This window comes from Papio anubis, chromosome 2 (assembly GCF_008728515.1).
Source record: "Papio anubis isolate 15944 chromosome 2, Panubis1.0, whole genome shotgun sequence".
Taxonomy (NCBI): domain Eukaryota; kingdom Metazoa; phylum Chordata; class Mammalia; order Primates; family Cercopithecidae; genus Papio; species Papio anubis.
Window position 1 is genome coordinate 121,047,484 of NC_044977.1, and position 15,534 is coordinate 121,063,017.

Sequence of the window (15,534 nt, forward strand, 5' to 3'; positions counted from 1 at the left end):
TAGTCTCATGCAAGTAAGAATTTCAAACACATAGCCCTAGGAGCCAGGACTTTATAGATGTAACTTTTGTATAGGTATAGCAGGAAGGGATATCCTAAAATTCGTAACAGTTCAATGCCCAGTATATAACTCATGTTTATGTACTGGTGAAGTGACTGAATTAAGCAGTCTTTATGGAAGGCTACCACCAAACAAATCTTCCATTACAAATGATAAGCACAAAGCATCAAGTAGTGTTAAAAATTTTAAGCCCCTCAAGTGATGTGTCTGACTTACATTCTGTAAGAGATAGAGACTTGTACATATCTCCTATTCTGCTCTTTTTTTCTTTGATAATAATGGAAACCCTACATTTTAGCTAGGCAAATAATCATCCTGTATAAAAACTGCATTTCCAAGATTTTACTTCTCGTATGCATGACCATGTGACTATGTTCTGGTCAGTGGAATTCAAGCAGAAATGAAATTGCCAGCTTTCTGGACAGTGTACTTAAAGTGGTCTCCTTAAAGAGGAGACATATTCTTCACCCTCCTTTCCTCTTTTCGATGTAGATATAAGGTTGGCAGTTTGGACCATGAGGTAACCTTAGCTAGAAGCCTCAGACAGAGGAGAAAAGAAGAGCTGGGATCCACCATGGAGCTGACGTATCTGTACAGCTTACCTATAGATTTCACTGATGAGAAAGAAATATGCATCTATTTTGTATTAAGATGCTTTTCTTTCAGGTTTCGGCCAGGCGTGGTGGCTCACGCCTGTAATCCCAGCACTTTGGGAGGCCGACGTGGGTGGATCACCAGGTCAGGAGATGGAGACCATCCTGGCTAATACAGTGAAACCCCGTCTCTACTAAAAATACAAAAAAAATTAGCCAGGCGTGGTGGTGGGCACCTGTAGTCCCAGCTGCTTGGGAGGCTGAGGCAGGAGAATGGTGTGAACCCGGGAGGCGGAGCTTGCAGTGAGCTGAGATCGCGCCACTGCACTCCAGCCTGTGCGACAGAGCGAGACTCCGTCTCAAAAAAAAAAAAAAAAAAAAAAAAGATGCTTTTATTTCAGGTTTCCTGTCACTCACAGTAAAATCTGACTTTTAAAAATCTAAATCAGAGAAATTATTGACTTTTAAAAATAGAGTAGCTTTTATTATATATTTAAGTACATGATAAGATTTCTCAAAATTTTTCCTTTTATTAGTGAAGGCATCAAACATGTTTCTAAAAATTCCTATAGAAAACTGAACTTCTAGTTATAGGCTTACTCTCACCTCATTTCCATCCAGAAAAACTTGATCATCATGTGGCTCAAGTTTGAATTTTTTCTTAGTTTCCTTCTTTTTAGGAGTTCCTGGAGTTTCTTCCTATGAAAACACAAGTTGAATAGAAGAAATAACACTTACAAGCAAGCAAGAAATGACGTTCATACAGTCAAAAAATTTTCACTATTTGTAACACAGAAATAAGAATTCTCAACCATGGTATTTATAATAACTCTAATATAGTTATCTCAGGTGGGTATTGCATAATATTTAAATATGTTCATAGGCCAGTAGTGATCATGTGCACATAATGATTTTTAAATTTTTACTTAATTTTGGATTAACTCACCTTTTTGGGTTCTTCCTTTTCACCATCTTTTTTTTTCTCTTTTTCTTTTTTTGTCTTCTCATCCTTTATATTTTCTTTCTTGCTCTTTTTATCCTCTTCTTTTCCACTTTCAACTTTTCCTTTATCTTTTTCTTTCTTTATGTCTTTATCATATTTCATTTTCATTACTTTTAGGGCCCGGTGAAAAAACTGCTTCTTTAAAAGCCTTTGGGAAAAACAGGTATGGCATTACACTCCCCATATAGATATAGACTAAAAAGCAAAAATATCAAGACCTGAATAAAATAAGCAAAGGAAGACATAAATTAGCAAACATAAGAGAAATTACAACTAGTATGCCCGTGAAAAAGTCGTCAACGCTACCACTAAATCAAAAAACTTCACAGTCAATTATATAAAAGTTGTCAAAACTCAGTGATATTCAATATAATTTTCACTTTTAATGATGTAACTTAATTATAAAAGAGATGATAGATTTGAGATTATCCGTATAAAGACTCTTTCTGGGTTCATTTAGAGTAATCAAGACTCAGCTTCACTTTATGTTAAGTCTCAAATGCAAGAGCTGACATAATAAAGAATGGAGAAAATAAACAGTTTAAGAAATGTTAACAGATTAAAAGTGATGATTTGATTGATCCAAATAATGTCTTTTCAGCTCTCTTCGTGTTCTTTTTTCTCCAAGTACTTCACAATTCAGTCTGACACTGTAATAATTATCTTCAATTAAGTAATGATTAAATATACTAAGATGAGATTTTTGGACTCTGAAAACGACTTGCACAGCATCAAATTGAAAAATGTGCGATATATTTGGCAAAACATGATGCATTCCTGATATCACTACTTTCTCTCTAAATAGATTGTTCTTCTCTCTTTTTAGCAGTTATTATTATATTTCATATTCTCACCTTAGGGCCTTCACACTAGCTGTTCCCTTTCCTTAGAATGTTCTTCCCCCAAATAAGCATGTCCTTTTGTTTCATTCCCTCACTTTCTTCATTTTCCCTCAACCACAACTACTCTGTTTAAAACCTAAGCCCACCTTCCCATTCTCTCGTTTCCTGTTACCCTATCCATAGCAATTATCTTCTAACTCACTATGTAATTTGTTACGGTTGTTTGCTCCTTCACTAGACGGTAAACTTCTTAAGAGAGAGAGAGATCCTTGCTTTATTCATTTTTTATCTTACCCCAAATTAAGTCAACCTTGCTTGGTAGTTTCTCTTTAACCTTATAATCCTACTCAAGAAATTGGGTTGCCCTTATTTTTGTCATCTAAAAGTCACTTTTTCAAATCTCATGTTCTAGTTTCAGAATTCCTGACTGGTTTCTTCACTCCTGCTTTGATAATGTACAACTACCACAATACGATCTAGAAGCTAGGTCTCACCATCACCACTGGTGCCTGCTAATGTTGACTATCTAGCTACCTTTCTACTTACACCTCACTGGTGCCTGCTCCAGCACGTCGCAGCACTTGTTAACTAGATGCTTTCTTCCTGCCCAGATAACCACTTCTTTTTGTCATTGTGTTCAGTCCCCTGAAGCACCTGTGTTTTACCTGCCTGGCTGGGCTTCCATCTGCTCCCCAATTAGGTCCAGCCTATGAGCACTTCCACAAAGCTAATTTCTAGGTTTCCTCATTTGGCCCATACTACTTATTCAGAAGACCTATTTTTAAATTCTGCAAATATCATTGTGCAAATGTTCAAAGTGCCCCCTAAAATACTAATCATATCTGCTATGAATATATATACATATATAAACAAACAAGAATCTGAAATGAGACCTTAATGATTAACTACTTAGGAGTACAAAGTGGGATTTAAGAATAGTAGTGGGATATTTGAAAATGAAGTGCAGTCTTGTAGTTTTTACTCTTCTTCAGAATGTCTTACAAAAAAATCTGTAATGAAAATATGTTCTACTTTTCTTTGTGCACTTATGTGATTTCCAGATTTCCTATCAGGAACATTTATTATCACTACAAATGAAAATAAAAATACATCCTGTTTATCATATGTTAATTGAAAAACCAGCATTTTATAATGCAGCTCATATACATGTCCATATATTAAGAGTACATGTGTACACATACAGGTACCTGAAGTATATATTCTCAAATGGTAATGTGGCTATCTATGAAGCAACATTATTAGTAATTTGGATTTTCTTCTAAATCATTTGCAACATTTCCCATTTTCTTAAATTTACTTTATTGGAAAAAAATTATTCTTAATAAAGAAATAATTAAAAAAAAAAAAAAACAATGCAACTTTAGTAGAAAAAAGCCTTTTCCGCTAGGCATGGTGGCTCATGCCTGTAATCCCAGCACTTTGGGAGGCTGAGGCGGGTGGATCACAAGGTCAGGAGATCAAGCCCATCCTGGCTAACACGGTGAAACTCCATTTCTACTAAAAATACAAAAAATTGGCCGGGCATGGTGGTGGGTGCCTGTAGTCCCAGCTACTCGGGAGGCTGAAGCAGGAGAATGGTGTGAACCTGGGTGGCGGAGCTTGCAGTGAGCCGAGATCGCGCCACTGCACTCCAGTCTGGTGACGGAGCAAGACTCCGTCTCAAAAAAAAAAAAGAAAAAAGCCTTTTCCCTGATGAGCAGATACAGAAGGCAATAGAAACAGCAGGATCATCTGCTTCTGTCAACTTTCCTGCACTGCTGCCCACCCCCATGAAAGAAAAGTAGACTATTAACTTTCAATTAAATTATGTTGAAAATAATTTCACAATTAGGTCAAAAGGTGAGACTGACATTAACATTTGTGTAATATCAGAGCCTCCGTTTGGCTTTAAACACATGGTACAGAACACATTACTAACATAAAGCTCTCTGACATTTTTACAGAACTACTCAAACTTTCCTATCTCGGTGTGTTCTATGCCCTTTGCTTGGAATGAATTTCCTTTATTCTCTTGTTTGTTGGGTAATCACCTATTTATGTTTCAAAATTTACTTGAAACATTTTCTGTGTGATGTCATTCTTCATAGTTTCACCATCTCTCTCTTCCTTATAGAACACACCACATTGTAATTAGTTATAAATCTTCCCTAACAGATCAGAGTATGTTCTGATGTAGGGACCAAGTCACAGTCATGATTGTATTCCTGGAGCCTAGAATATTTAAGTGGTTTAAAAATAGCTCTAAAAAGTTTTAAAAATTGCTTCTGTATTTTTTTCCCTCACCTCCATCTTTTTTCAGATTTAACAAACATTTATTAAATGCCAGACATGTTGGGGACTTTCACCAATGTGGCAAAGGTGGGTTTTTATTAAGTGCTCACACTGTGGTAATTGTTATGGAGTTACAATAAAGTATAAAACAGTCTTACAATTGTTTTCAGATTTAGCTGGGAGGAGATTTAAAAAAAAAAATAACACATATGTAGCAATTCTAAAATAGTTAAGGGCCAAACTGGGAGGTACTAATGTGATAAACTCAGACCTTTAGACACAAAGGCTGATGAAGGCTGGAGGGCCTGGGGAAGAGTACATGGTAGAGGAAGGACTTGAGGGATTTGTTTGTGATTTTGAGAGGCACATGGGACAGAGGAAAGAGAACCATTTAGGCAAAGTGGTAAGTTATGATAGGAGAAAGACCAGAAGAGAAGATGAGTGTGGCATGTGCACAAGACCGAGGACGACATAACTGGATTGGGGGTCAGCGATACAAAGTCTTGTGGAGACTTAACCTAATATGTATGAGTTCATTCGTGATATAGCCCATAAAAAGGTATAGATCACATTAGAAAAGATTGTTTTATCATCCTACATTTTCCTATTTTGTTTTTCCTCAGACTCCCTCATGCCACTTAGCTGCTTCAGAAAAACTGACAGTATTGGAGGATGCCAAAAAGAGAAAAAAAGACACTGGACAAGAGTCCCTTTGTGATTTTGTCTGCTACTGGGCAGCAACTCATGAGGACTGGCCAACAAGACTCTACGGTTGTATTAGAAGTGGCTCTGGAGACCTTAAAGTTATGCTACTCTCATTTATTTTAGTGCAGAAAGGACTCAATCTGACATCAGTGGGAAGAGCATATACAATGAAAATCGAGTATCTTTGGACGCTCTCTGTACTCAGGTCTTTTGAGCTTTTCAAATAACAAGGTACCAAGGCTCCTAAAAAGCCAAAAAATGTGGAATCACATTGGCCACTCTACTCAGAGATTTGGGCTTATAGATCTAATAGCTCCATTAAATGCATCTTCATTTTGTTGGAGGAGACAGTATTTGTATTTTTAGTAGAGACAGGGTTTCACCGTGTTAGCCAGGATGGTCTCCATCTCCTGACCTCGTGATCCGCCTGCCTCAGTCTCCCAAAGTGCTAGGATTACAGGCGTGAGCTACTGCGCCCGGCCGAAACCTATTGTTTCTAAAAGGTCTGTTAGTAACCTCTAGTCTTTGGCAACTAAGAATTTTAAGAAATATTCAATAATGCTTTGACTTGACAGCTTAAGAAACCAGGTGGTGAAATAATGGTTTTTAAGAGGGTTCTTAGGTGGCTGATACTTTAGGTGCCATTAAATAAAATATTAGTACACATAAAATAATCTAAAATCCCCAAAGATAAGCTTTAGTGTTTTGAAAACAAAATTTAGTTAACATATATTAAGAAAATGCTTAGTATTAAGTAAACCAAGAAAAAAGGAAAAAAATGGAAAGAAAAACTAGCATACTTCTTTCCAAAAGGAAGGTGACTTTATCTTTTAGGCAAACCACTCACCATCAAAAGTTTTTTCAAAACAGAAAAAAATCTATTATGAAAAATACATGTACATTACTGAATTAGCTGTATTTCATCTTGAAATTCTCAGAAAAAGACAAGGTAGATGTTGCAGCTGCCTTGATTTTAGAAGAAATACTACATTAGCAAACACTGAACCAAATAGGAAAGGGTATGCGGCTTATGGCTCAGAGTGCAGGCACTAAAAAAATTGCGGTAACACAGCTAATAGGAATTCCTGCAAGTTTTGAAAAAAAGACTCCCCAACCAATTTGCTCTACAAAAGAAAGAACTTCCTTTTCTACTGTAGGCACTGGTATATGATTTTTGTTGCTGACCCTTCAGTAGGGCTCACAAATATATAAAAGTAATAAAACATAAATAAAAATTATATACAGTTAAAAGTATAATAGTCTAATACCAAACACATTTCCAGAGGTACCAAAGAAATCAGGTTACATGTGAAAACTATATTTGAGTTATGTTGTAGTATCACTACATTTAATGATGTAAGGAGCTTCAGGACTACGAAGAAAATTTAAAATTATTATGTTATTCTTCACTAAGACATAAACAGTACCTGTTACAGTAGTCAACCACAGACTCCCTGGTTGTAAATAAAGCTTCCTCTCCTTTCTTGGCCTTTGCCCACTTTGAATCCAAAAGACAATCCACTGCTTTTGAAGCTGAAGAAAAAATTCATTATTTTAAATTTAGTATACATGGGAATTTATGTCTATCTAAATAATATTTTACAAAGTGAAATTTCAACACTCTGGCAACAAAAAAGAAAACCAAACTCAACAGAAAATTAAATCTAACATGATCATGATTAATAGTTCCCCAAAACCTCAACTTGTGAAATATATTAAGTATCTTTTAAAAGTAATGTTGGGAAATAATGGCATTCAGAAATACCAACTAAAGCAAGATAAATTAATGGGGAAATATTCAAAGATTTAAAATATCTGTATGCAATTATCACTCTTATTAATCACAAGCATATGTAGATAAACCAAAATATTCTCTGCTCCCTGCAAGTAATAAAAATTCTCATCAAGTTTTACTCTAATACACTGAGGAAGAAGCTCTGTCAACAATCTACTGCTGTCACAAGAAACAGCTAAACATACTATCTGAAGAGATTAGCACATCTACTTTTTCAAAGTTATAATGAATGTCAAATCATTAATAACACTAAAGAGAGAGGCGATAAAGGACTTTTCCTCTCTACTGGCAATTTAGTTTTTTTTTTCTTCTAAGAGACAGGTTCTTGCTCTGTCACCCAGGCTGGAGTACAGTGGTGGGATCATAGTTAACTGCAGCCTCTAACTCCTGGGCTCAAGCCATCCTCTCACTTCAGAGGCACATGCCATCATACTCATCTAATTTTTTTTGTAGAGATAGGATCTCACTGTGTTGCACAGGCTGGTCTTGAACTCCTGGCCTCAAGTAATCCTCTTGCCTTGGCTTCCCAAAGTGTTGGGACTATAGGTGTGAGCCACGACACCCAGCTGCAATTCACTTTTAATTGATGAGAAAGGCAAACTCAACCCCTACTTATAAGCTCTGGTGTTATAAATGACATCAGCTTATAATGACATTGTTCGGGGGAAAAAAGCCAAAGCCCTTAGTTCCAAGTACACAGACTATCTAAACAAAAGGTAGTATTTTAAAACACTGAAAATAAATCCTATTTAAAAAAATTTCCAACAATTGTTATTAGAAAACATGTTTTTTTTTATTATAGACATTTTCAATCATAAAAGGGAAGAACAGAATAATCAACTGCCATATGCCCATCACCAGAACAATCACATTTGGAAAGCACTTTTAAAACTTCTACATATCCCAAACGTAGGTTAACTTCACAAGATATGTACACTAATATGATTTTACTGATATAATCCTACCAATAAAATAATCAACCCGGTGACCCATCATATTGGTGGACTTTGTTGGACAGTTGAATCGAAGATACTTGGCCACAGCCTTCTCTTCTTTAGATGGTTCACCAACTTCCTGCAACATATGAATATGAATTTAGTATAATCATTTACTTGAGAAATCCATGCGCTGAAGAATAATTTACAAATCTATTTTATGAATCTTTTCAAGTGGAGTACAGGCTTTGCTTTCAAGCTTTCCCTGGAGCAGAACTGATAATGTGTTCAAAAGACAAACTGGAGATTTAAAGAAACTACATTTTTCAAATGTAAGTTGATAGAGGCAAAGCCTTTCTGCTTCTCGGCTTTGACTATGAAGCATTTGAGTTGTTTTTTCCACAATGGTAACTACTTTGTACCAGCTCACTTTCATTCTTATATGGTCTTTTTTTTTTTTTTTTTGAGATGGAGTCTCACTCTGTCGCCCAGGCTGGAGTGCAGTGGTGCAATCTAAGCTCACTGCAACCTCTGCCTCCTGAGTTCAAGCAATTCTCCCGCCTCAGCCTCCTGAGTAGCTGGGATTACAGGTGCCTGCCACCATGCCCAGCTAATTTTTGTAGTTTTAGTAGTGACAGGGTTTCGCCATGTTGGCCAGGGTGGTCTTGAACTTCTGACCTCAAGTGATCTGCTGGCCTCGGTGTCCCAAAGTGCTGGGATTACAGGCATGAGCCACTGCTGCTGGCCTATAGTCTCTTTTTATAAGCCACAAGGCAGTAATTAAAAAGATAAGAGTTGCTAGTAGTGAGTACCCAAATGTCAAAGTAAGTAGAAACAAATGTCATAAATAAATGTTAAAATAACAGCCAAAGATAGGTACCCTGAACAATGGACAACAGATCGCAGGAGGAGTTCTCAAATTAATCAATGACAGCTGCCCCAGTGTGGTAGCCATAAGAACTACTGAGACAATGACAATTTGTATTCTCTTTGCTTTCCCACTGTGGTTGCAGATACTAGACACTCCTGGGACTGTCTTTCTCATATTCTCTTCTCCAGTAAGGATGAAGCAAAAATAAAAAATGCAAAAAGAGATATTACTATCTCATTTGAAGAAGTGATTAACAGAAGTGCACTGACAAAGAGTTGTTTTGGAAAGGCCATTTTAGTCTTTCTCTGCTTTCTTTCTTCTATACCTTTTCCCAAATTTTCTATTATTTTCTTTATTGTTTCTCATTCCCTATCTTCCCTGTATTCCCTTTCATTCTGAAATTCTTTGACAATTCCTCCTGTGAACTTATTTTCCCTGCTCACGTACTGAAGACGATGAAGGCTGTCTATCTTTGAATACATCTTATGTATAAACTTTCAAAAGTTGTCTTATTGCTGTAAGCTACTGAAACAAATGCACTGTTCTTAATTACTGTCTTTAATTACACGCTTAAGCACAATACACAGAACATTCAATATTTCCAGCAACATATAATCTAAATGTGAATGATTTCAGGAAGGTCTGCTTCTTTAAAGAATAAAATGCCAAATAATAGTAAAAAATTATCTGGCAAGAATCTAAGATGCCAAGAATTAATGCTAAACACAGTTGTTTCAAGCGAAAAAAATCTAATGATGCAAAATAGAAAAAAGAATCTATCCAACTTATCTATGTCAGGTTTTTCCAAAGTTAAGATAAGTCTGAATTCAGTTATGTTTGAGGAAAATAAAGAACAATCAACAAACCTTTAATTTTATCCCAAAAAGGAATAATGTGTTAGAGGAAGTGGAGGTTTGTGTTTTGGTTACTGAGTCTCCTGGCAGCTACATCTCTCATTTCTTCCTTTGTATTTCCCAAGTCCTCTACTTCCAGTAGCCAATTACCTGTGTAAGATCATACCAGTGTACAATTTCTACAGTCTGCAACTACCAGCTGTGGGCTATTTGTGGAAATAAAAATTAAAAGCCCAAACCACTCAACCCAAAAGAAGACTACTGTAAAAATCAAGTATTATGAAATTAAAACTTTTATATATGAAAATATGTATCACAAAAAGTAGAATCTTTTTTTTTGTTTGTTTGGTTTTTTTTGAGACACAGTCTTGCTCTGTCACCCAGGCTGGAGTACAATGGTGCTATCTCAGCTCACTGCAACCTTCACCTCCTGGGTTCAAGTGATTCTCGTGCCTCAGCCTCCTGAGTAGCTGGGATTACAGGTGCCCACCACCATATCCGGCTAATTTTTTGTATTTTTTGTAGAGATGGGATTTTACCATGTTGGCCAGGCTGGTCTCGAATTCCTGACCTAGGTGATCTGCATGCCTCAGCCTCCCAAAGTGCCACGATTACAGGCATGAGCCACCACACCCAGCCAAAAAGTAGAATCTTAAAAAATGGCAAATTAAAAATTTAACACTCCAAGTTCAGGGACATCTACAAGATTCATAATGATTTATTTGAGGTTGGACTACAAAATATACTTTCTGATATAATAAAAGGCAAAAATTCCTCATTAAAATTTTTGAAACCATACTAAAATATATTAATATATGTTGGTATCAGGTATATTAAATGGTAATATTTAATTATGTTTGTAAAATACACTACACTTCGCAGAGCCTCAATTAGTAAATAATATTCTATATATCCATACATCTGAAAAAGTAATACTATAAAAGTTGAAAATAATACTATAAATGGTTTATAAAAACCAATTCTATTATATAATCACACCACACATGCTCAATTTTTTCCTCATCTGATACATCTGTTGTCAACTTAAAGCTGATCTAATTAAATAATTTGTTACTAGGAGGTGCTTGATTAAAAATTGTAGGGGAGAAGTCTGAATAAACGTGACCTGTTCTTTCAGACTTACAGAGTACTTACCCTATCATCTTTGGATGCTACAGTTAACAGCAAAGATTTGCAAGACATATGATATGTACACTCTATTACATAACTATTAGAAGCAGTAATTATTATTTCACAAAAAGAGAGGCAGAAAAAATATTTTTGAAATACACAAAGTAGGATGGGTCGGGTGGCTCATGCCTGTAATCCCAGTACTTTGGGAGGCTGAGGCAGGCAGACTGCTTGAGCCCAGAAGACCAGGCTTGAGACCAGCCTGGGCAACATGGTGAAACTCCTTCTCTACTAAAAAAAAAAAAAAAAAGAAAAGAAAAGAAAAAAAGAAAAAGGTGGTGCACATGTGTCGTTCCAGCTACTCAGGAGGCTGAGGTAGGAAGACCATCTGAGCCCTGGGAGGTTGAGGCTGCAGTGAACCAAGATCATGCCACTGCACTCCAGCCTTGGCAACAAAGTAAAAGCACACAAAGTAGGAGTGAGATTATCAATGTGGACAGGGACACTGGAAGAGGAAGCTAAATTTTGAAAGATGAACCAGTTTTGGGTAAATTGATTGAAAAGCCATAAATTATTGTGGCTGAGAATGACACAAAATTGGCTGTAGTAGAGACAAGCTAGGAAGTATTGGGAGATTAAGTGTGTAAAAGTAGAATAAAGAGTCATCAAGGTAGGTGGGGAAATTTCTACTTTATTCTGTAAGCAGGAGAAAGACCACTAGTAGTTTCTGAATAGGACATAATTAGAAAAATGATTTAGACATGATTTGGTGGCTGTGTGTAGGATGAAATGGAAAAAAATGCATAAGGCAGGGAAACGGATGGAAGACTACTGTAATATCCAAGTAAATTGTGGTGTGATACCAGATTATAAGTGGGAAAGAAATTTAGATATTTGAAACATTTCAAATGTAGAACAGATAGAACTCAATGATAAAGGATAAATAAAATGGCTAGGTAAAGATGTCAGATTTCTAACTTTATCAACAGAGGAAATTTGGGAGGAAGGTAATTGTAGAGAAAGACCGTATCAAATTTAGGCATGATACATATATACTCATACTAACACTCAATAATACTATTCCTGAATACAGACATAAATATACTAATCTACTTACTGCTGATAGAGGCATCACATGTAAAATCTGATTAAATATTAGGATACATAAAAATTGAGAATTACATATTACACAATAGGGAATCTGATACGTATGCACAAAATTTAAAAATCTCATTTTAACAATTAATTTCAAGTTCACCAAACTCTTCCAAAACTGCATCCTGTCCTTTGTAAAGGCACTACCAAGTGGCAATGAAAGGAAGAGAAAACACGGACTTAGATAATCTCTCCCAACTAGACACAGAATTAACTTGTTTACTGATACTTTCTTAAAGTATTGCAATTTATTAACTTATAATAACTTATCCATATTGTAGACTGCCTTCAATGCAACAATATAGTTTGTGCCATTGCTTGGGCTTTGAAGCCAGAAAGACCAATTGCTGTAGAAGAGTACCATGAGAGGCAGGGCTCAGCGGCTCATCCCTGTAATCCCCACCACTTTGGGAAGCCGAGGTGGGCTGCCTGAGACCAGGAGTTTAAGATCAGCCTGGGTAACAAAGTGATACTCCATCTCTACAAAAACTTTGAAAAAATTAGCTAGGTGAGGTGGTGCACACCTGTAGCCCCAGCTAGTTGGGAGGCTGCAGCCAGAGGATCACTTGAGCCCAGGAGTTTGAGTCTCTAGTGAGCTATGATGCCATCACTGCAATCCAGCCTGGGTACCAGAGTGAGACCTTGTCTCTTTAAAAAAAAAAAAAAAAAAAGAAAAGAAAAGAAAAGATAAAAGAGTACCATGAGAACATGAACAGATAATTGGGATTACAAGCACAAGCCACCACATCCAACGTGCATGGAGTCTTCACTTTCACTGTTCTCCTGATATAGCATAAGGGAGTACAAAAGTTTTACCTTCTTTCTGTCTATACGTTGGACCACAGTACCTCCCCTCTTTTTCTTTTGATGTAAACAGAATATTTTTGTAACTTTCCTAGAAGACTTCTAACAAAGTGAAGGCCTTTTGGGAATAGTAGCACCCGCTAATAAAGAGAAACCAACCCATCAATCTTCAAATGAATGCAGAGAACTTCTTAGTTCAATGAATGAACACAACTGTCTTAAAATGAGGAAGCTAAGAGTCAATAAATTTAGGCTGAACTGCTTTTCCTTTCTTTGCACCCAATACCAATACATTGGGTGTTGTAACTTAAAATCCAAAATTATTTAAATTGGAAGTTTGGTTAGAACACTCTTATAAAATTCTTTAATAAATACTATGTTTTACTTTAAAATACAGCAACACTAAAATACTATGATAAAATAGAGTTTGCCATTTCTAAGTTATTTTAGTCAATATTTAACCTTTTTGAGAAAAAAATAATAGATCAAGAGTAAATATGCCACGGGCATCAATCTTACAGAATTTGTGATACAGAGGAACTTTTAAAAATTACTACACCCAGGCCGGGCGCGGTGGCTCAAGCCTGTAATCCCAGCACTTTGGGAAGCCGAGACGGGTGGATCACGAGGTCAGGAGATCAAGACCATCCTGGTGAACACGGTAAACCCCGTCTCTACTAAAAAAATACAAAAAAACTAGCCAGGCGAGGTGGCGGGCGCCTGTAGTCCCAGCAACTCGGGAGGCTGAGGCAGGAGAATGGCATAAACCCGGGAGGTGGAGCTTGCAGTGAGCCGAGATCCGGCCACTGCACTCCAGCCTGGGCGACACAGTGAGATTCCGTCTCAAAAAAAAAAAAAAAAAAAATTACTACATCCAATAAAAATTAGCTTAGCTGATCTGTCAACCATGAACTGAGCAAAAAAGAAAAAGGCTTGGTTCAAGCAGCATAAAATATTTGTGAAAAATGCAAATAGTAGTTTAACAATAAAATCTGAAAGCTGCAGGGGACCTTAATCTTTAGTAACACAGTGTGCTATACAAATAAAGCTGTACAAGAGTATCTAGACAACAGCAGTACCCTTCTGTAATAGCTCCAACTCCCTTCTATTGTATTCTTTCCTTAGCAATGGGTTTGCTAAACTGCAAAACCCTCCATTAAGTCTTTGGGGGCAGTTTTCTGATTTAGGACTGGCTTCTTGAGTTCCTTCTCTTCAGAATATTCGGAGTCAGACATCAGACCTGTATAGCTGGCTATATAGTCCTAAATTTTCTCTTTTCTTCCCTGTCCTGAAATTAAGCACATAAGCCCATAATATGTCAAGGTTTTATTGCTTGCCAGGAAGACAGATGGGTGCAACAAAAATAACTAATGGAGGGTTATAAAAGTTCTAAGAATTAGCCATTTAAATGTCTCAAAACTCAACTGGATATTTTACATATAAGCAGAATACTGAATGGGACGATTCTCTTTAGCAAGGACAAGTCATGTTAAGTCTTTACGTTGTACAGTTCAATAATAAAGAAGTCAGGATTAAAGTATTTCAGAGCAACTTATTTTTTATCTATTGTGACACAGAAAGAGTATTCAGTTGGGAATCAGAAGACCTGGTCTAAATCTGGTTTTACCATCTTGATTGATGATCCTGGATTAAGTCACAAAACCTCACTGGACCTCAGTTTATCTGAAAAACGAGGGTGTTGGGTAAGATCAGTAAGCTGTAGGATCACCACTCTGCTTTCATGTAAGACTGAATTCATGAAAAAGGCTTCCCAACAAATCCTACTAGATCCTTTTAAACTCTAAAATTTCTTGATACCAGGATTGTAAATCAACTACTGGTATGCAGCAGCACATTGTTCATCTATATGTAGTTACTGTATGAGTACATGTAGCTCACTTCTGGTTTTCAGTGACCAGTAATGTGAGTCCAAGAAGGAAATGTGACAACAGTCCTCTTGCTAGAAACTTCAGTGGGACACGAGAATCTGAAATTACACTGAATTACACAGAAAAAGCAAATTAGCTACTTTTTTTTTTTTTAACCCTGAACTTATCTGTTTGTATCAAACATTTCTCCCCAATGTGCAAACTACAATTAAAGATCACTGAATCACTAAACGTAAACATCTTTCTGAACATAAAACGCCAAGCAACAAATGACAGAAACTCAGCTGGTATTACAGACTTTTTTGCCTAAAAACTCCACAACAGGATCTTTTTTGTAAGTTAAACTCTAAACTTTTCATTACATTTGATCTTTTTATCACAAGTGATTACAGAGCTTCTGATTATCTGGAATGATAAAACTGAGGTATTTTCTAGGCTAGTATATTTTGACAAGTGTGTTAGGCTGCATAAAAGTAGTACTCTAAGATCTCTCACAAACATTTTACACAGCCATGTAGAAAATTTCAAGGACAGAAAAATAAATGTCACTTAATTTTGTGTATGCCAAGTAGGTTTTTAATAACTGATCCTCAAATAATAGAAAG

The 15,534-nt window shown here is 36.4% G+C and overlaps 1 protein-coding gene across 1 annotated transcript in view; it reads right to left on the bottom strand.

Annotated features, from left to right (window-relative positions):
• The window catches only part of SEC62 (SEC62 homolog, preprotein translocation factor), a 31,318-nt gene that overhangs the window by 12,992 nt on the left and 2,792 nt on the right, over positions 1–15,534 (bottom strand). The window contains exons 2-5 of the mRNA XM_003894850.5: positions 8,256–8,364; positions 6,923–7,028; positions 1,600–1,804; positions 1,260–1,352 (exon numbers count right to left, since the gene is read on the bottom strand). Of these exons, the coding sequence (XP_003894899.1) occupies positions 1,260–1,352; positions 1,600–1,804; positions 6,923–7,028; positions 8,256–8,364 (513 nt within the window). The remainder of the gene's footprint in view (positions 1–1,259; positions 1,353–1,599; positions 1,805–6,922; positions 7,029–8,255; positions 8,365–15,534) is intronic.